The sequence below is a fragment of the Salvelinus alpinus genome, chromosome 5 (assembly GCF_045679555.1).
Source record: "Salvelinus alpinus chromosome 5, SLU_Salpinus.1, whole genome shotgun sequence".
Lineage (NCBI taxonomy): Eukaryota > Metazoa > Chordata > Actinopteri > Salmoniformes > Salmonidae > Salvelinus > Salvelinus alpinus.
In genome coordinates this window covers 70,724,891-70,747,311 of record NC_092090.1, presented here as the reverse complement: position 1 = coordinate 70,747,311, position 22,421 = coordinate 70,724,891, and the positions used below count along the sequence as shown (strand labels likewise).

Genomic DNA, 22,421 nt, shown 5'->3' with positions numbered 1-22,421 from the left:
CCACAGGGCAGTCGTACCAATAAGAGTGGAGGCTCCTAGTGATGCAGTTGGGCTGAAAGTTAACATGCCTCGGTTGTGGTTGATATATAACTCTCTCACACACACAGACAGACAGAGAAAGAAAGAGAAATGTTTAAAGAAAGAAAAAGAGAGGGGCAGAGAGAGAGAGAGAGGGAGAGAGAGAGGGAGAGAAAGAAAAACAGTGTGTGTGTGTGTGTGTGTGTGTGTGTGTGTGTGTGTGTGTGTGTGTGTGTGTGTGTGTGTGTGTGTGTGTGTGTGTGTGTGTGTGTGTGTGTGTGTGTGTGTGTGTGTGTGTGTGTGTGTGTGTGTGTGTGTGTGTGTGTGTGTGTGTGTGTGTGTGTGTGTGTGTGTGTGTGTGTGTGTGACTGTAGCAGATCATCCAGGTCATCCAGTAGGAATGCAGAGCTGTTCCTCCTACCAGGATTTCAAATGGCTGCCTGGGGACATTGTGGAGTAGGGGTTCCATTATTAACACTACGCCTGAGATTCATCTGAGACAATCTGTTCCCCCTCTACTGGCTGACAGCTAAGGAGCCAGGGACCCAAGCGGTCACACACACACACACACACACACACACACACACACACACACACACACACACACACACACACACACACACACACACACACACACACACACACACACACACACACACACACACACACACACACACACACACACACACACACACACACACACACACACACACACACACACACACACACACACACACACACTGTTGCTGAGCGTTGACACAGTCCAGATGTTTGCAGCTGTCTTCATCTCTGCTCCAGATGAAGGCAGGGCAGTCGGCCAACAACCTGAACCGCTCTCTCTCTCTCTCTCTCTCTCTCTCTCTCTCTCTCTCTCTCTCTCTCTCTCTCTCTCTCTCTCTCTCTCTCTCTCTCTCTCTGTCTCTCAATTCAATTTCAATTTAAGGGTCTTTATTGGCATGGGAAACATATGTTTACATTGCCAAAGCAAGTGATATAGATAATAAACAAAAGTGAAAGAAGCATTTATTTATTTTTTAAGTTAATATTACACTCACAAGTTTCAAAGGAGTAGAGACATTTAAAATGTCATGTTATGGCTATATATAGTGTTGCAACGATGTGCAAATAGTTACAGTACAAAAGGGAGAAAAAAAATTACTTCACTGGTTGCCCTTTTCTTGTGGCAACAGGTCACAAATCTTGCTGCTGTGATTGCACACTGTGGTATTTCACCAAATAGATAAGGGAGTTTATCAACATTGGATTTGTTTTCGAATTCTTTGTGGGTCTGTGTAATCTGAGGGAAATATGTGTCTCTAATATGGTCATACATTTGGCAGGGGGTTAGGAAGTGCAGCTCAGTTTCCACCTCATTTTGTGGGCAGTGTGTGTGCGCATAGCCTGTCTTCGCTTGAGAATCAGGTCTGCCATCGGCAGGCTTTCTCAATAGCAAAGCTATGCTCACTGAGTCTGTACATAGTCAAAGATTTCCTTAATTTTGGGTCAGTCACAGTGGTCAGGTATTCTGCCACTGTGTACTCTCTGTTTAGGGCCAAATAGCATTCTAGTTTGCACAGTTTTTTTGTAAATTCTTTCCAATGTGTCAAGTAATTATCTTTTTGTTTTCTCATGATTTGGTTGGGTCTAATTGTGTTGCTGTCCTGGGGCTCTGTGGGGTCTGTTTGTATTTGTGAACAGAGCCCCAGGACCAGCTTCTTAGGCAGCTCTTCTCCAGGTTCATTTCTCTGAGGTGGTGGCTTTGTTATGGAAGGTTTGGGAATCGCTTCCTTTTAGGTGGTTGTAGAATTTAACGTCTTTTCTGGATTTAGGGGGAATCGGCCTAATTCTGCTCTACATGCATTATTTGGTGTTTTACGTTGTACAGAATTCTGCATGCAGAGTCTCAATTTGGTGTTTGTCCCATTTTGTGAATTCTTGGTTGGTGAGCGGACCCCAGACCTCACAACCATAAAGTGCAATGGGTTCTATAACTGATTCAAGTATTTTTTGCCAGATCCTAATTGGTATGTCGAATTTTGTGTTCCTTTTGATGGCATAGAAGTCCCTTCTTGCCTTGTCTTCAGATCGTTCACAGCTTTGCGGAAGTTACCTGTGGCGCTGATATTTAGGCCGAGGTATGTATGTTTTTTTGTGTGCTTTAGGGCAACGGTGTCTAGATGGAATTTGTATTCATGGTACTGGCAACTGGACCTTTTTGGAACACCATTATTTTTGTCTTACTGAGATTTACTGTCAGGGCCCAGGTCTGACAGAATCTGTGCAGAAGATCCAGGTGCTGCTGTAGGCGCTCCTTGGTTGGGGACAGAAGCATCAGATCATCAGCAAGCAGTAGGCATTTGGCTTCAGATTCTAGTAGGGTGAGGCCAGGTGCTGCAAACAGTTCTAGTGCCCTCGCCAATTCGTTGATATATATGTTGAAGAGGGTGGAGCTTAAGACGTCATATGTTTTTCCCCCAACACCACTTTCTATCAATTTGTATAGCAGATCCTCATGCCAAATCTGTCGTACGGTAATTTGGTAAAAAGTAAATTCGACATTTGCTCAGTACATTGTTTTCGCTGAGAAAATGTACCAGTCTGCTGTTAATGATAATGCAGAGGATTTTCCCAAGGTTGCAGTTGACGCACATCCCCCGGTAGTTATTGGGGTCAAATTTGTTTCCACTTTTGTGGATTGAGATGATGAAGTCCTTGGTTCCAAATATTGGGGAAGATACCAGAGCTGAGGATGATGTTAAAGAGTTTAAGTATAGCCAATTGGAATTTGTGGTCTCTATATTTTATCATTTCATTTAGGATACCATCAACGCCACAGGCCTTTTTTGGGTTGGAGGGTTTGTATTTTGTCCTGTAGTTCATTCAATGTAATTGGAAAATCCAGTGGGTTCTGGTAGTCATTAATAGTTGATTCTAAGATTTGCATTTGATCACGTATATGTTTATACTGTTTGTTCTTAGCCAAAATTACTGGAGAAGTGGTTTATCAATACATCTCAGTTTAGGATAGATAACTCTTGTTTGTTTAGAGTTTTCCAATTTTCCCAGAAGTGGTTGGATTCTTCAATTACATTGAGCTGATTTCTGAGGTGCTGTTTCTTCTTTTTCCGTAGTGTATTTCTGTATTGTTTTAGTGATTCACCATAGTGAAGGTGTAGGCTCAGGTTTTCTGCGTCTCTTATATTTTTGGTTGGGTAGGTTGAGACTTGTGGAGGTCTACAATTTTTCTTCTGAGGTCTTGGCTGATTTCTTTAGATTTTCCCATAATGTCAAGCAAAGCGGCGCTGAGTTTGAAGGTAGGCCTTGAAATACATCCACAGGAACACCTCCAATTAACTCAAATTATGTCAATTAGCCTATCAGAAGCTTCTAAAGCCATGACATCATTTTCTGGAATTTTCCAAGCTGTTTAAAGGCACAGTCAACTTAGTGTATGTAAACTTCTGACCCACTGGAATTGTGATACAGTGAATTCTAATAAGTGAAATAATCTGTCTGTAAACAATTGTTGGAAATATTACTTGTGTCATGCACAAAGTAGATGTCCTAACCAGCTAGCCAAACTATAGTTTGTTAACAAGACATTTGTGGAGTGGTTGAAAAACGACTTTTAATGACTCCAACCTAAGTGTATGTAAACTTCCGACTTCAACTGTACATACCCAGCGTCCGACAGAGCTGCAGGAGTTGTGACACGTTTTTGTTGGTAACTCTCTCTCTTTCTCTCTGCCCATCAAATTATATGTTTACAATAATACTGGTCTGCTCCGAGGCACACACATGGACACACACGCACACATGCACTCACACACATACACACACACACGCACACACACACACACACATACACTGAGGTGCAGTTTCCAGAAAGGGGTAAAAAAATAAAATAAAAAAATAATTCTTCGCATTAACAGTAAGACCAGTACCTAATGGTAGCACTTTATAGTAACTCCACGTAATAAAGCATGTGTAATGGATTAGTGAATAGTGTATTCATCATTTATTAACCGTTAATCCTACATTTGTTAATGTTAGTAACCTAGTTATTCACACATTTAAAAACAACTTTCATAAGATGTTTAATATAGGTCTTTATCAACCATTTATTAATAATTAGTGTGGGCTATTTATACTTTGTAAATACTTTTGAGTGACCAAAAGTACCTGATGCTCCTTAAGGTCTCAAAATGGCTCCTAGAACATAGAAATGTTTAAACAATAAGCACATAATACATGCTCCTTTGTAGCTCAGTTGGTAGAACATGGCGCGTGTAACACCAGGGTAGTGGGTTCCATTACTGGGATCACCCATATGTAAAATGCATGCACGCATTACTGTAAGGCACTTTGGCTAAAAGTGTCTGCTGAATGGCATATATTATACTATCATTATATATTACAATACAACGGATGTTTAAGAAAATATACAGTACTTAAAATGTTATTCCAAAACAGTCATACTGTTGTAATAGTGTGATGTGTAACTTCAGACACACTATGCTGAGTAAAATAACATTTTTAGCCCGAAAATGCTAACATAAGCTTTTCTTTCGTTGGCAGTGACTTTTCTATGTGTGGATTGTAGTCACTCCTTAGAGCAGTCTAATATTGGTTAACTCAGAAATAAAATCTTGCATAATTTGGTCAGCTGTGTAATTATGTTCTGGGTCCATGCGTGTTAGAAATTGTGAGTTCCGTTTTGTGAAGTCTTCACCCTCGCAAAAGGAAACTCATGTTTCACACACACACACACACACGCGCACACACACACACACACACACACACACACACACACACACACACACACACACACACACACACACACACACACACACACACACACACACACACACACACACACACACACACACACACACACACACACACACACACACACACACACACACACGTAATGAGCAGTCAGTGTGTGTTCCACTTCATCAACTGTAATAAGATGTCACTATGATAAGGACATGTGTGACGTCTGGACGTATTGTTATAATGAAGACATGTAAGGGTGTGTGTCACATCTAGACACAGTGTTATGATGAGTGGATGTCACTTTCAGCCTCATTTAATCATTGAACCCTGAGGCCTACCTGCCACAAATTAGCATTACTCACAAATACACACACCCTGTCATACTCATGCATACACAAAATGTATTCCACGAGGACGTCTATCTGTTAATCATTGTCTAATCTAAGAGTTGTCTTCACAGACAGACAGATTCTAAATTCACAATATTCAAATCACATTCATTTCCTTCAGCCATTCTAACAAAAGCATGTTGAACTGAGAGGAGAATGAATAGCCTAGTCACTTCATTCAGTGTGTGTGTGTGGGGGGGGGGGGGGCTGAAGAAATGTGCCATGGCACCTAAGATCCTCACAAACTTCTACAGATGCACCATCGAGAGCATTCTGTCTTCACCAGCTGGTACCGCAACTGCTCCGCCCTCAAACACAGAGGGTGATGCGGTCAGCCCAACGTGTCACTGTGGGCACAATGCCTGCCCTCCAGGTCATCTACAACACCCAGTGTCACAGGAAGGCCAAAAAGATCATCAAGGACCTCAGCCACCCTAGTCACGGCCTGTTCACCCCGCTACCATTCTATAAGGAGGAGACGGAACATGTCCATCAAAACTGGGACCAATACACTGAAAAACAGCTTCTATCTCCAGGCCATCAGGCTGTTAAATAGTCACCACTAGCTGGCCACCAATGTTTATATGCTGTTTTACACACTTTATACTGTATGTATATACTGTATTCTATCGTGACATGCGTACTTACGAGCTCTTTCCCAACAATGTAGAGTTAAAAATTAAAAAGATGTTTAAATATAGAAAAGAGTAACACAATAAATAACAATAGTGATACTATAGACAAGGAGTACAGATACCGAGTCAATGTGGGGTACGAGGTAGTTGAGGTAATATTACTGCACTGTTGGAGCTAGAAACATAAGCATTTCGAAGCACCTGCAATAACATCTAACAGCCAGATACAGTGCATTCGGAAAGTATTCGGGATCCCTTCCCTTTTTCCACATTTTGCTACATTACAGCCTTATTCTAAAATGGATTAAATAAAACATTTTCCTCATCAATCTACACACAATACCCCATATTGACAAAGCGAAAACTGTTTTTTAGACATTTTTGCAAATGTATTAAATTAAAAACAGAAGTACCTTATTTACATAATGTCATTGATTGGGTGCAGAGATGTAGCGGAGTCAGGCACAGGACACAGGTTTGAGCAAAACAACTGAGTTTACTCAATAAAAAGCAAGCAATAATCCAATAAGGAAAATACAGACAGAATAACACTTACACGAACCACTAAGACACCAACAATCACGGACAGAACAGAAAGGTATGCCAGAGGGTTAAATAAGGAACATGATATGGGAATTGAAACCAGGTGTGTGTAATACAGACAAAACTAAACGAAAATGAAACATGAATCGGTGGTGACTAGAAAGCCGGTGACGTCGACCGCCGAACACAACCCGAACAAGGAGAGGGGCCGACTTCGGCGGAAGTCGTGACACATAAGTATTCAGACCCTTTGCTATGAGACTCAAAATTGAGCTCAGGTACATCCTGTTTCCATTGATCATCCTTGAGATGTTTATACAACTTGATTGGAGTCCACCTGTGGTAAATTCAATTGATTGGACATGATTTGGAAAGGCACACACCTGTCTATATAAGGTCCCACAATTGATAGTGCATGTCAGAGCAAAAACCAAGCCATGAGGTTGAAGGAATTGTCCATAGAGCTCCAAGACAGGTTTGTTTCAAGGCACAGATCTGGGGAACGGTACCAAACAATGTCTGCAGCATTGAAGGTCCCCAAGATCACAGTGGCCTCCATCATTCTTAAATGGAATAAGTTCGGAACCACCAAGACTCTTCCTAGAGCTGGCCACCCGGCCAAACTCAGCAATAGAGGGAGAATGGCCTTGATCAGGGAGGTGACCAAGAACCCGATGGTCACTGACAGAGCTCCCGAGTTCCTCTGTGGAGATGGTAGAACCTTGGGCTCATGCGGTGGAGGAGATCTTCGTGGGCTATACTCAGCCGTGTCTCAGGGTAGTAAGTTGGTGGTCTGTTGATATCCTTCTAGTGGAGGAGATCTTTGTGGGCTATACTCAGCCTTGTCTCAGGGTAGTAAGTTGGTGGTCTGTTGATATCCCTCTAGTGGTGTAGATCTTCGTGGGCTATACTCAGCCTTGTCTCAGGGTAGTAAGTTGGTGGTCTGTTGATATCCCTCTAGTGGTGTGGGGGCTGTGCTTTGACAATGTGGGTGGGGTTATATCCTGCCTGGTTTGCCCTGTCCGAGGGTATCGTCGGATGGGACCACAGTGTCCCCCGACCCACCCCTGTCTCAGTCTCCAGTCTCCAGTATCTATGCTGCAATAGTCTATGTGCCAGGGGGCTTATCTGGTGTCCTGTGTGAATTTAAGTATGCTCCCTCTAATTCTCTCTCCCTCTCTCCCTTCCCTCCCGGAGGACCTGAGCCCTAGAATCAAGCCTCAGGAATACCTGGCCTGATGACTCCTGGCTTTCCCCAGTTCACCTGGTCGTGCAGCTGCTCCAGTTTCAACTGTTCTGCCAGCGGCTATGGAACCCTGACCTATTAACCGGATGTGCTACCTTGTCCCGCACCTGCTGTTTTCAACTCTCTCTCTCTCTCTCTCTCTACCTCCCCTGCTGTCTCGACCTCTGAATGCTCGGCTATGAAAAGCCAACTGACATTTACTCCTGGCCTTAAATGGCCATGTAATCTTATAATCGCCACCCGGCACAGCCAGAAGAGGACTGGACACCTCTCAAAGCCTGGTTCCTCTCTAGGTTTCTTCCTAGGTTCCTGCCTTTCTAGGGAGTTTTTCCTAGCCACCATGCTTCTACATCTGCATTGCTTGCTGTTTGCGGTTTTAGGCTGGGTTTCTGTATAGCACTTTGTGACATCTGCTGATTTAAAAAGGGCTTTATAAATACATTTGATTGATTGACAACCATCTCTGCAGCACTCCATCAATCAGGCATTTATGGTAGAGTAGCCAGACGGAAGCCACTCCCAGTAAAAGGCACATGACAGCCCGCTTGGAGTTTTCCAAAAGGCATCTAAAGGAGTCTCAGGCCATGAGAAACAAGATTCTCTGATCTGATGAAACCAAGATTGAACTCTTTGGCCTGAATGCCAAGCGTCACATCTGGAGGAAACCAGGCACCACTCATCACCTGGCCAATACCATCCCTACGGTGAAGCATGGTGGTGGCAGCATCATGCTGTTGGGATGTTTTTCAGGGACTGGGAGACTAGTCTGGATCAAGAGAAAGACGAATGAAGCAAAGTACGGAGAGATCCTTGATGAAAACCTGCTCCAGAGCGTTCACCTTCCAACAGGACTACGAACCTAAGCACACAGCCAAGACAATGCAGGAGTGGCTTCGGGACAAGTCTCTGAATGTCCTTGAGTGGCCCAGCCAGAGCCCAGGCTTGAAACCCAATCGAACATCTCTGGAGAGATCTAAAAATAGCTGTGCAGCTACGCTCCCCATCCAACCAGACAGAGCTTGATGCTCTGCAGGGAAGAATGGGAGAAACTCCCCAAATACAGGTGTGCCAAGCTTGGAGCATCATACCCAAGAAGACTCTAGGCTGTATTTTCTGCCAAAGGTGTTTCAACAAAGTACTGAGTAAAGGGTCTGAATACTTATGTAAATGTGATATTTTTTTATTCTTCTAAATTTGCAATAATTTCTAAAAACATGTTTTTACTTCGTCATTATGGGGTATTGTGTATAGATTGATGAGGGGGTAAAAACAAGTCAATCCTTTTTATAATAAGGCTGTAACATAACAAAATGTGGAAAAAGGGAAGGGGTCTGAATACTTTCTGAATGCAATGGGGAGTGGTACTCACTAAGGAAGCAACATGACATCTGTAACACTTGTGTACTCGTGTGCGTGCAAGTGTCTGTGTAAAAGACGTTTGTCTATGTAGCATAACCAAGACCATAGAACAGTAGAGTAGTGTTACAGTAGTAAAGTACCTGTAAAGCATCTATAGAGAAGTGCAGCTCAATAGGACTATAGTCTGTAAAAACGTCTCATACTGCCACATTTGGAATTGATTATCTTCACTGGTAGAGAGAGCTGAGGGCATACATATGAGGCACTCAGAAAAGTCCGCAAAGCCTTGCCAAGAGAAAAAAGTTCTAATTTTGCCCTGCATTGTTTTACGAAGAACACCTAAAATAAAGAGATAGACGGATGAACAGAGAGAGAGAGAGAGAGAGGGGAAGAAATAGTGGCCACCCTTCAGAGACCTATGCTGGACCCACACACTGGGTGCATCTCCATTATCTAAACACGCTTCCTCCTCTACTCTCCCTAATCTGAAGAGGTGAAAACAATATACAACTGGACACATCTATAACCAACAATTTGACATCAGAAGAGATGAGGAGCAGAGCCCATTCTGGGTTTGAGATACACACCACCAAATCTCTACCCTTCCACCCAAAATGTACTGTACAGATATTTAAAAGGAATCGACTGGTCTAAGAAATATGTTGGAAACTCCCTCTAGTCCTCTTAGGCCTATAATGATTTTAAGAGCAAATGCAATATGGTGAGGCAGGTAGAGAATCAAAACGCAGTGTATATGTCAAAGGGAAACCAAAGCGCATATATAACGGCACAGGATGAGACCCAGATGCAGACACAGGAGGCAGATGGTTCGAGTCTCAGAGATGTATTATATACAAGGGGTAGGCAAATGGCAGGACAGGCAGAGATCAGTAATCCTAATAAGAATCAGGCAGGCAGGCTCAGGGTCAGGGCAGGCAAAAACAGGAGACAAAGGGGCTATGAGACAGGTTTCATTTTAGACACATGAAAAGTGGGATGTATATGGAGGGTGCGGGGCAACAGAAGACGAACAGCAGTGTGGCTAAGGATTTTAGAGATGGGGAAAAGGCCGATAAAGTGGGGGGAAAGTTAACGGGACTCCACCCTGAGGGGCAGATCCTGAGTGGAGAGCCATACCCTCTGCCCGAGATGATAGCGAGAAGCCGGGGTCTCTTCCAGGTACGTCGACAGCGGCGGACGAACATCTGGGCCGAGGGTATGCTGACTTCTTCCTTTTGCTCAGGGAAGAGCGGAGGCTGGTAACCCAAGGAACACTCAATTTGTGTACTCCACCCACATGAGTTGCTGTCTCCAGGTCCTGATTGGCTTGCTCCGACTGGCCGTTAGATTGGGGATGAAACCCGGAGGACAGGCTGGCCAATGACCCAATCAGGGTGCAGAATGCCTTCCAGAACCTGGACGAGAACTGAGGACCACATTCGGAGACCATGTCGACCAGAAGTCTATGGATCCGGAAGACGTGCTGCACCATAAGCTGGGCCGTCTCCTTGGCTGAGAGCAAGGGAAGGGGAATGAAATGTGCTGCTTTGGAAAACCTATCCACAACCATAAGGAGGGTGGTGTTGCCATCTGACGGGGGGGGGGGGGGGGGGGGGGCGTGACAAAGTCCAGGGATATATGGGACTAGGTGCTGTGAGGAACAGGGAGTGGTTGAAGGAGGCCAGCCGGAGCTTGCCACTGAGTCTTGTTCAGTGTGCACACAGTGCGAATGCGGAGATGTCAGGAACCATGGTGGGCCACCAAAATCGTTGTCGGATGAAAGCCATGGTCTGACGGGAGCCGGATGACAGGTAAGGTTAGCGGAATGGCCCATTCCAGGACCTTTACCGTGATGTCATTGAGGCCCCAGTAGTTGATACACGGGTGCAGGATTTTGTCCTTTTTTTTCACAAAGAAGAAGGGGGAGGCAGAAGGACGAATTATCCCTGCAGCCAGAGAATCTTCAATGTACTCCTCCATGGCCTTGGTCTCTGGGCCAGACAGGGAATAAAGCCACCCCCGAGGCGGGGTGGTGCCCGGGAGGAGATCAATGGCACAATCTTAGGGACGATGCCGCGGAAGGGATGTGGCGCGAGCCTTGTTGAAAACCTCCCGGAGGTCCTTGTACTCTGCGTGAACAGAGGAGAGATCCAAGGCTTTTCTCAAGCCCGCAGGAGGACGTCCCGGGGTAGGCTGTGTCGTTTTAAGGGAATGTGCATGGCAGAACGGGCTCCAATCCAGGATAGAACTAGTAGCCCAGTCGATCAGGGGGTTGTGCCTCTGGGGCCATGAAAATCCCAAAACCACAGGAACATGAGGAGGTGTTAGTAGAAACTGTATGGACTCAGTGATTGCCCGACATTCGCAGGTTAATGGGAACTGTACTGTGAGTGACCCTGCCAATGGCGCATCCGTCCAATGCTCTGGCATCCATGGGAATAGAGAGGAGTTGAGTGGAGATACCCAGCTCAGATACCAGGATAGCGTCCATGAAGCTCTCGTCAGCCTCAGGGTCAACGAGCACCCAGAGGGATTTAAACCAGTCACTCCACAGCAGGATAGCATGGAGAGGAGTACAAGTAATGAGAGTTTGGAGACTCCCAGTATGGCCCACCAGCGTACTTGTACATACTGATGAGCCTGGCCTTTTACTGGACAGGTGGATATATAATGTCCTGTAGTACCACAGTACAGGCAACTGTTGGAGCTCAGCCTGCGTAAACGTTCAGTAGGAGACAATCTAGCCCCCAGCTGCATGGGCTCTGGAGGAGACGAGTTGCCAGTCCCCGATGATTCCCGAGGTAACCTGGGTGACTTCGGATTATCTCTGGAATTCTTCGGAAGCAAAGGCGAAACCATGGACGAGCGAGTGCGGCCGAGAACAGACCTCTCCCTCCTGCGTTCCCCTTAGGCATCCATCAATCCTTATGGCCAAGGCTATGGGGAGTCGAGATTCATGGGTAACTCCCGAGCTGCGAGCTCGTCTTTAATTTCCTCCGATAATCCATGAAGACAGGTGTCAACCAGGGACTCCGGGTTCCAGACACTCTCGGCAGCCAACATGCGAAAGTCTACCGCGTAGTCTGCCACACTACGGAAGTCTTAACATAGTTGAAGTAGCTTCCGAGCCGTTTCTCTCCTGGGCACCGGATAATCAAACACCTTCCTCACCTCAGTACGAAATCCTCCAGACGTAGGCAAATGGCGGATTGTTGCTCCCACACCGTCATAGCCCAGGCGAGCGCTCTTCCAGACATCAGCGTAATGAGATACACTATCTTCGAACGATCTGAAGGAAACGACGAGGGCTGCAGCTCAAAGGTGAGGGAGCACTGGGAGAGAAACGCCCAGCAGGTTCCAGAATCGCCAACATAGCGCTCCAGAGGAGGTAAGGGGGGTTCTTGGGAAGCCGGGGTAGGCTGGGGAAAAGCACCGCTGTTAGCGCGTTACTGAGCATCCGGGAGGTTTCTGTTGTGGCTTGCTGCCCGACAGATAGTCTGGGGTATTGCTTCGGTAATGAGTTGAAACCCTGGTCATGGCTTCCGCCAAGGTATGGAGTCCTTCCATAAGGTTCTGAAGTAGCTCCTCGTGTCTTCCAATGGTGGCTCCTTGCAGGCAGACAGCATTGCAGAGCTGGTCCGAGTCTGCTGGGTCAGTCATGGCCAGTTAGTACTATACCGACACAGGATGAGACCCAGATGCAAACACAGGAGGCAGATGGTTCAAGTCTCAGAGATGTATTATATACAAGGGGTAGGCAAATGACAGGTCCAGGACAGGCACAGATCAGTAATCCTAATAAGAGTCAGGCAGGCGAAGAACGGCAGGCATGCGTAGGGTCAGGGCAGGCAAAAACAGGTCGGAACCGGGAAGACTAGAACACGCTGGAGGAAAAACACGCTGGGACGACTTGAAGAGACAAGACGAACTGGCAACAGACAGACAGAAAACGCAAGTATAAATACACAGGGGATAATGGGCAAAATAGGAGACACCTGGTGGGGGGTGGAGACAAGCACAAGACAGGTGAAACAGATCAGGGTGTGACAGCGCATGACATCATGAGCTAATCTGTTTGATCTGACTGCTGATTGACTGGCAGCCCCCTCTCTGAGCCCGCCCCCCGAGGGGAAACATCTCTATTTCGAACCTCATTCTGCTGGCGTGCATGTGTGTGTTCCCTGTGGGGGATCATTAATAATATATGACTCTGTGGTATAATAGACTTGTCTACTAGAGAATTACCACTGACAGAAAGACAGCTGATTAACATAGCTGAAGGACTGAATGGATGAGATGGAGAGAAAGAGCGAGAGAGAGAGAGAGAGAGAGAGAATAGAGAATAGAGGTGGGATGGGGAGAGAATAGAGGGAGTGAGGGACGGGGGGAGAGAGAGAATAGAGGAGGGAGGGAGAGACGGGAAGGGAGAGAGAATAGAGGAGGGAGGGAGAGAGAGAGAATAGAGGAAGGAGGGAGAGAGAATAGAGGAGAGAGAGAGAAAATAGAGAGATTAAGTAGGCTACCCTAACTAAAGAGATGTATTAACTAAATGCTGAGAGCATTAATAACATTTAAACTGATCTGCTAATGAAGGCTCAGCAAATGAACAAATGTAGAAATGCACCACAAACACACATATACACACAAACGGACTATGCAAGTACACACAAACACACACACAGTCATACTAAAAAGACAGCTTCACTCACAAAACTGCCATGAGTCATACTGTCACCGTGGCAACAGAGGCCATCTCTATGCAGAGCAGATTCCTCCAGATCTGTACAGTGTTACAGGCTATGCGGAATAACTACTGTGTGACTCACACACCCAAAGGTGCTCAAAGAGGCCCACTCTCTCTTACATGGCTTCCTGTCCTTTATGTAGGCCGTGTGAAAGAACTGGACAAGTAAAAACATCTACTCAGTGACCATCCACCATATTGCTTTCACCTATCCCATGTTTTCTGGTCAGTGCAGTTGAAGGAAAGTAGATGACGATTGTAAGCGTCTGTAATCTATACAGATATACTCAAATCACTGCCTTGCTGTGTTGGTTTGTGTGTCGGGCTGTGGACAGGAATAGTCAGGGTGTAGTTTCATCTCTCACCACCAGAGGTCATCTCCAGTCTCTGCCATAGCTGTGTGGACCAGGGACAGTCTTCGATACAACTATGACGGGCGAAGTGACATATTTTTAGGGAGTCCAGTGTGGACCAAATGGCTGTGTCCCAAATGGCACCCTTTTGACCAGGTCCCATACGCTGGCATTTTGGATGCACTGTGCTAGAGAGCAGGCCTACCTTCCATAGTGGCCAGACATCAACAGTCTGTGGTGACGGAGCATATTATTACAGTATTTTAACCTTTACTGTCTAGTTCAACAAATGTTTGGTACATCTGTCCTTTCACTGTGCAACCTTTCATGTAGTTAGATCTGTGGAGAGAGTTGTGGTAGTCAGTAGATGCTAGAAATCACTAAATCGCTATGGGGAATTAATGAATGAAAAAAACTTGGTGAGCTATGTGTCCTTTATCTGGGCTTAGGGTTAAGGTTTTTTGTTTAAAATGCGTAAGGTGCCTGCCCCCTAGATTTGCCTAAAGAGGAGTGTACTGCTGAACAGTGCCAGCATGGTGGGCATTCACACATGGGCTCCTGAGGGGAGTGATATAAGTGTGACACCACTGCAGCTCCGAGTTCCATCAAATAGGACTGATTTAAGCGCAACAACACAAGTGCCAACATTTTGATCAGCACTACACCAAACGCACAGAGCACATTTGGGCAGTTCACACTGCAACCATGGAAACAGGAGATTTTTACAAGGTGGCCGCGGCCAATGGTAAGGCACTTCCCTCTCAGCCTACACCAATCACAGAGTGGCCTGCAGCCCAGCCTACCCTGCACAGCTCCTGATGAGCTAACAGAGAGAGAGAGTGAGAGCGAGACAGTAGAGGGTATACTCTGTAGATTACGCTAATAGTGGGGAAAATGTGTGTGTGAGAGACTAAGAGTGTCTGAGTGTGTGTATATGTGCGTGATGCTCTGTAAGCTAGAAGAGTGTGTGAGAATGTAACGTGACAATGTGTGAGAAAACGTGCATGTAAGTGTCAGAGGACGTGATAAGATGCTTCCTAGTAAAAACACGATACTGGGGCTCTGCAGCATTGCACAGCTTACTGCAGCCATCTAATTTACACTCACAGGGGGAGACACGTAAAACGGGGCGAAAGTGGAGAGTAGGGGTCGGGTGTGTTTATCACAACATAAATCACACCTGGAACACATTTTCAGCCAATCAGCATCCGGGACCAGAACTATCCGTTGTATAATCTGGCGCATAATAACACTTTCCTGTATGGCATTAAGATTTCTGAAGAATGTTCCATTCTCCCTGATGAAGGTTACAGCATGGGGAAGTTCCAAATGGCATCCTATTCCCTATATAGTGCACTACTTTTGACCAGAGTACTGGTCAAAAGTAGTGCACTATATAGGAAATAAGGTGCCAATTGGGACAAAACCCATGTCTCCATGTGAAGGTTACCTCAAGGAAAGGTCGAAGAACAAAAAAACACAGCAATGACATCATCAGCTTTCAATAAACTCATTTATTATTTCACACAATGAATAACATGAACAAGTTCAATTTCATCTTAATAAGTGCCCAATGCGGCCAGCCAGGAAAACGGTAGCAAAAGAACGAGCTTTTCCTCAGAGAAAAGAGGAAAAAAAACTGAAAATAAAGACTACAAGATCATGATAAGTGAACATGACCAGAAGCATGCCAGCAGACATGGCTATACATATACAGTATATTGCATGTATATGTGCATTTGACATATATCTGTATATGAGTGAAGGCAAATACAAAATATGTGTACATTTACACATACATACTAAGAAGGATATATGCATATGCATGAGCATCTAAGTATTTACTTATGTCTACATGTCAAATATTTGCCATTTTTAATATTCATACAATGTACAAAAATGCTTTATGAATTACAAATCCATTACAAAAACAAACATATCAAACAATGTACAAGTCTTGCTCCAAATGCAACTGAAAGTCAACTTCTCTGCTTGTCTAAAATCTTAATGCATACAATCAAGTGGAGCATGCAAAAAAAGGAAAACCCACTCTAGTAAAAAGGTCCAAATACACTATGTATACAAACTCAAATATGCCAACACAGTTAAGAGCTCACTTTGTGCTCTTGCAAAGTACATTTATTGGTTTCCTCATCGACGCTTCATCTGCATGTTCAGCGTTGAACAACATTAAAGCTTGGAAACATAACATATATGTTAACGACTACACATATTAGTAGAGACTGGCTGCTTCTCAAATGACTCCATACCAGCACACTGCGTTTGAACAGGTTCTGTAGTAGTACACTATGTAGGCTGTGATTTGAGACGCATGCAGTATGATTCAGCTCCTGTGGCTGTCCTGGACTGGTCAGACTGGTCTCAGTGTAGAGGTAGAGGTCTTCCCTAACCACTGATCCAGGACCAGATGTTCCTTCGTCCCCCTGATGGTGAAGATTAGGATTTAGGGTTGGGTAAACTTCTACCTGGAGTCATACCAGTCATACAGTTGGACCAGAGTGAATACAGAACCCAGTACATAACAAAAGACCGCAAAACCCAACTTGACCATACGGGACTGTACTGGACCACGCGGTGGGTCTCGTGTAGCGTTAAAGCAGAGGATCGGGACAATACTAGTCAGCTGTAGAAGGCACCGGAACATCGGCTGGTAGAGAGAGAAACAGACAGATCCTAGTGGCTTTAACTCAAACATCAGAGACCGGCCATGGAATATTGAGCTGCCAAGCCTATAGACCCCTTAAACCACATCTAGATTCCTTAGACCAATCCTAGACTACATCTAGATTCCTTAGACCAATCCTAGACTACATCTAGATTCCTTAGACCAATCCTAGACTGCATCTAGATTCCTTAGACCAATCCTAGACTACATCTAGATTCCTTAGACCAATCCTAGACTGCATCTAGATTCCTTAGACCAATCCTAGACTGCATCTAGATTCCTTAGACCAATCCTAGACTACATCTAGATTCCTTAGACCAATCCTAGACTGCATCTAGATTCCTTAGACCAATCCTAGACTGCATCTAGATTCCTTAGACCAATCCTAGACTACATCTAGATTCCTTAGACCAATCCTAGACTGCATGTAGATCACACTCAGACCCTAGAAAGGTTTAGAGATATCCAGGACTCCTGTGAAAGGTGTAGTTTGGTTATGAGATCCAGTTCAGGCTCAGTCTCTGCGCAGTGTGTGATCTGACACACACACTGACAAGGACAGGTGTATTTTTGGTAATGCCCTCTGAGCACGTCCCACACACACGCACACACTGCTGCACTAGGCACCCATTGGCTCAGGGGAGTATAGCTGCTAGCCAATGAGGGTTCTTGGTCTTAGCTGAAGTGCAATGAGAGACACTATCTTAGGCTGGCACAGGCCCTGGGATCTCAACCTTGCGATGATTGTTTGACGAACATTCTAATTGATGGATGGATAGGGACTGACTTATGGGGTCTTGCTGGCTCTAATGTCAAATGTGGTCTAAGATAGGTCTGTGGTCTAAGATAGGTAAGGTGGTCTAAGATAGGTCTGTGGTCTAAGATAAGTTTAGGTTTAGGCTATCCCAGTGTACGTAACTGAGCCCAGTTTGTATCCATGCAGGCAGAACACTACAGAACACAACAAAACAGACACTATTTACAACATTCAAACACTTCAGTACTGGAGCTTGCCTTCTGATTAAGGCAGCACTGCAGGGAGCTGCAGCCACTAAAGTTGACATGAAATGATAGTCACTTTCTGCACAACCCTTTACAAATTATTACTGATATTATTCACACTTCTGGTAAATTACTTCATGTTTTATTGGGTAAATAAGACACTTATTTGTCTTTGTGGAAGGGTGGATTCCTCAGACAGCCCAGGCCAGACCTGATGCATAGCAACTACGTAAGACAGCATGGTTCCCAATACAACTCCCCTGGCACAGCCTGTCCACAGCCTGGGGCCTGGTTCCATTTAAGTTCAGGGCCCCTTTCCACCTCTGTTGCTCGCAGCGCTCAGATATGAAAGGACTGGATGTGTGTAATAGTGTACGTGATGGATCCATTTTTCGTTCCCATAGTGCTTAACCGAGCCTGTTCACATCTGTTCACTCCAAAGAGCCAGGGTGAGCACAAGGGGCTTGGAACTGAAATGGAATCAGGCCTGTTGTACGTATGGCTGCAAAGGGACACAGGTAGTGCCCGTGTTGTGGTTGCTAAGACACACGTGTCGTAAATGCACAATCATAAGTACGTGGTTTCAATCGCAGTAACTTCTCCGCCATTTTGAATTCCCCCAAAATGAGATGTGATGGTTTAAGAAACAAACATAAGGCACGTGCAGAACTGCTGGAGCTGACAAGACCCTCACAGAGAGAGGAGAGGCTTCCCAAGTTTACATTACATTTACAGGTCCCCAATGAAATACTGACCCACTGGTATTTTCTGAAACACTGAAGACATGATAGCTAGCTGGTGTGTTTAACTGCAGATTGAGAATGCTGACAACCCCACACCTGACAAGTCTGTGAAACACACATATCTCTGAGACTTTGGTTAACCTATTCCAATCTTTACATTTTGTGTGATGTTATTTTTCGACCACTACTCAGACACAATCTTTAGAGTACCACACACTCACTACAAAGCACTGATCATTAACCCTCCTCCAGCTTCACTGTCCAATCAAATCTCAGACTTGGGCTTAGGTTTGACACCATTGGCTGAGCGTCCTGCATATTCAAATTGATTAAATTAATGCACATGTTTCTGAATGGATATTCACCATTGAAGTCAAGGCCAAAATGTAAGGCTAGAACAAGCATGTAAGTGCTGACTTTGATTAAATGTAAGCGTATGTTTATATAGTGCATTAAAACCAAGGTTTCGTCAAACACGCCTGATATTTCCATGTGTGTGATGGCCTTCTCATACACAAAATAAATGAATGAATACATGTGGTTCCTTCAGTCTGAGAACAAACAGGTCTTGAGTCACATCCAGATCTATTTTTGGTAATAAAACAACAATCCCAACGTTTATGGTCTATTGTACAACACTTCTATTTGATATAAGCCAGTACATGTAGATAGGCTGTTTTCCCCGCGGTAAAAGGCGGTTGAAAGTGGAGGATGCTCCTATGTACAGTTAGACCATAGCTGTAGAGACCTACAGTCAGGGAAGCTCAGTCCAACATATTGCCTTTAAAGTATCCATACCCAGGACAGGGCAGGGGAGTAGAGAGGGTGTAGAAGGGCTAGGGGTGAGGACAAGGGTTAGTGGGTAGGGTGAGTTACTGGTCTTAGATCCTGTGGGTCTGAGGGGTGAGGGATAAAAGGGTGAGTGGGGTAAGGTAGGTGGTCATTAACTAGCTTCATTAGAGAAGGCAAAAAAATAATCAGAGCTGCACAGTATCATATTAACCAATCACCACCCCCAGTCTGCTGGTAAAGACATGGCTCGTGCCACATTCAGATAAAGAGTATCATAAAGTACCATAGTATTTCATACTGTATAGTACCATAGTATCATACAGTATCTTATCAAAGAGTGCCATATAGTATCAGATATTGTAGCATAAAGTACCATACAGTATCATATTATAAGACGGTACGCATCATTGTATCACATACATGTATGATAAGAGTCACTGTTCGTCCTCAGTGGCACTCTCATTCAGAGTGCAACACTCCTCCCCTCCTAACTCGTTCAGAGTTAAACACTACTCCCTCCTAATGTTCCTTCATAGAGACCTACTGCAGTCACTCTCCTTATATCCAATCATAGAAGAGAAACAGACAGGCCAATAGGTCAAAGTGCACAGAGGTGGTCCCAGCATTGCTGTCTGTTTGGCTGCTATTGCTGTGTTCATCACCAAGTGGGAAGGTGGTAATTACCCAGTTGTAAAGTGGAAATTACCAGTTGGATGCATTCACATGCTTTGAACTCGTTGAGAAACGCTGATTGACTAATGGCCAACAAGCTTCGTTAACCATGAACTAAAAGTACCGCTATCGTGCTTGTAAACAAATTATAGTGTTAAAACCATAGCTTTTTATAAAGAATGTTTTGTTGTTGCATTTATCTGCTGAAAATGGTGTTATCGAGGTAATTTCCTTATTAGGTGACGTCAGAGGTCAACATGTGGGAGAAGTCAGAGCACAGGGATGATAGTTGCGTTTCCCACTAGTAATTACCAGTTGGAGAGGCGTTCGCGTGGATTTTTCCAGTCGTATGTGGTAAATACTACCTTCCCACTTGGTTTTGAATGCAGCATTTGGCCAGCGTTGGCTCCTCTCACCAGCTCTCTGATAGGCCAGAGCTAATCTATCTATCTGCAACTGTGATGCTGTCTGATTGGCTAGTGGAAGGCCATATCCCCTCCCTCCTCTCTCCTGCACCTCCCCCTGCGTTTCCTTCCTCTGACCGGTGGGGGCGCCAGAGAGCGTGCTCGGTGCACCACCGTCTCAATGGCCACTGAGATAGAGTCGTGATTGGAAAACTCCAGAGGCTGGGGGATGGGACTTGGTCTTAAGCTCCGCCTACCCGGTAGGTCCACACACCTCTCCAACACTGGCATCCCGAAGCCCCTCCCTTCGTCCCTCCCATAACTGGTGGGTTCAGATTCATCAATAGGGTGTTTCCGGGGGCGACCAGGACGCCTCTTGACGACGTTGTTGCCAGTCTTAGCCTGGCGCTGGAGACGCTTCACACGCAGGATCTTCTGCACGTGCTCAAAACTCCTCTGACTGTTGAGCACATTGTTGAGAGAACACATCCTCCTGACCTCACCGTGGATCTGTTCCACCTCATGACGCTTATACCTCCTCTTACCTGAGAGAGAGAGAGAGAGAGAGAGAGAGAGAGAGAGAGAGAGAGAGAGAGAGAGAGAGAGAGAGAGAGAGAGAGAGAGAGAGAGAGAGAGAGAGAGAGAGAGAGAGAGAGAGAGAGAGAGAGAGAGAAAGAAAAGAGAGTTATGTGATCGCACTTTGGCAATGTAAGATATTGAATGAAGATGGCAATAGAGCTCATTGACTTAACAGATGGAGAAGAGGAAGGGGAAAGAGAGGGGGGCATTTTACAAGACCACCATTTAACAAGCTATTTGATATGACAATGAAACTAAGGCAAAATCAGAGGGGTTCACAAGACAATGTCAGCAAGAAAGAATTGGCCTGAATGCAAAAATTGGATGAGACATATGCAAATCTTGCTCATTGACAGAAACACTGTTTTTGTTTGATCTGCTTCCTGCTAATTTCCTCCATATTCAGGCCTACATTGCAGATGAGACAGAAGTAGAGATTCCATCCTGTGCTAAAGAGCGGAGAGGAGAGAGAGTGATGGAGAGAGAGACATGTTTCCCAGGCCAATAAAGCCCCTTTGAATTGAATTGAATTGAGAGAGTGTGGAGCTTCCATTCTGCTAGCAGGAAATCCACAGAAATGTCTCCTTCAACCATTAAATGTGTCTCTACACAATAGTGTTTCTACGCATCTGGAGCACAGACTGGCAAACAGGCCAGACACACGCAACACACATATTCGCTCAGACACACTGCAAACGCACGCACGCACGCACGCACACACACACACACAGACATAGACACACACACGCACACACACGCACAGACACGCACGCACAGACACGCACAGACACACAGACACACACACACACACACACACACACACACACACACAGACAGACACAGACACACAGACACAGACACAGACACAGACACAGACACAGACACACACACACACACGCACAGACACAGACACACACACACACACACACACACACACACACACACACACACACACACACACACACACACACACACACACACACACACACACACACACACACACACACACACACACACACACACACACACACACACACACACACACAGACACACAGACACACAGACACACAGACACACAGAATAAGAAGAGTGGCTGAGCAGAGGAAACTGAAGCCATATTGTTTCCTTCATGCTGGTAAACTGGGCACTCTGCCCTTCATACACACAGCGTCTCTCTCCCTCCCTCTCTCCCTCCCTCCCTCCCCTTACAGCCCCCCTCTTCTCTCTGGGCTACGTTCCCAGACTGGACCAAAGCCAAAATGGAGGAAAATCACAATCAGACATAACAGGCCCAAACCAGCCGCCTTTAAACGTGCTTGCTCTCTCCCTCTCTCTATATTCTCCATGCTCTCTCCCTCTCTCTCCCTCTGTCCTCCCTGCTCTCTCCCTCTCTCTATATCCTCTCTGCTCTCTCCCTCTCTCTATCCTCCCTGCTCTCTCCCTCTCTCTGTCCTCCCTGCTCTCTCTATCTCTCTAT

At 45.3% G+C, this 22,421-nt stretch overlaps 1 protein-coding gene across 1 annotated transcript in view; it reads right to left on the bottom strand.

The window, feature by feature from the left end:
• Positions 1 to 15,560: 15,560 nt before the first annotated feature.
• The window catches only part of LOC139576656 (SET-binding protein-like), a 56,831-nt gene continuing 49,970 nt past the window's right edge, over positions 15,561 to 22,421 (bottom strand). Inside the window, exon 6 of the mRNA XM_071402979.1 lies at positions 15,561 to 20,910. Coding sequence (XP_071259080.1) covers positions 20,438 to 20,910 — 473 coding nt within the window. The 3' untranslated portion in view covers positions 15,561 to 20,437. The remainder of the gene's footprint in view (positions 20,911 to 22,421) is intronic.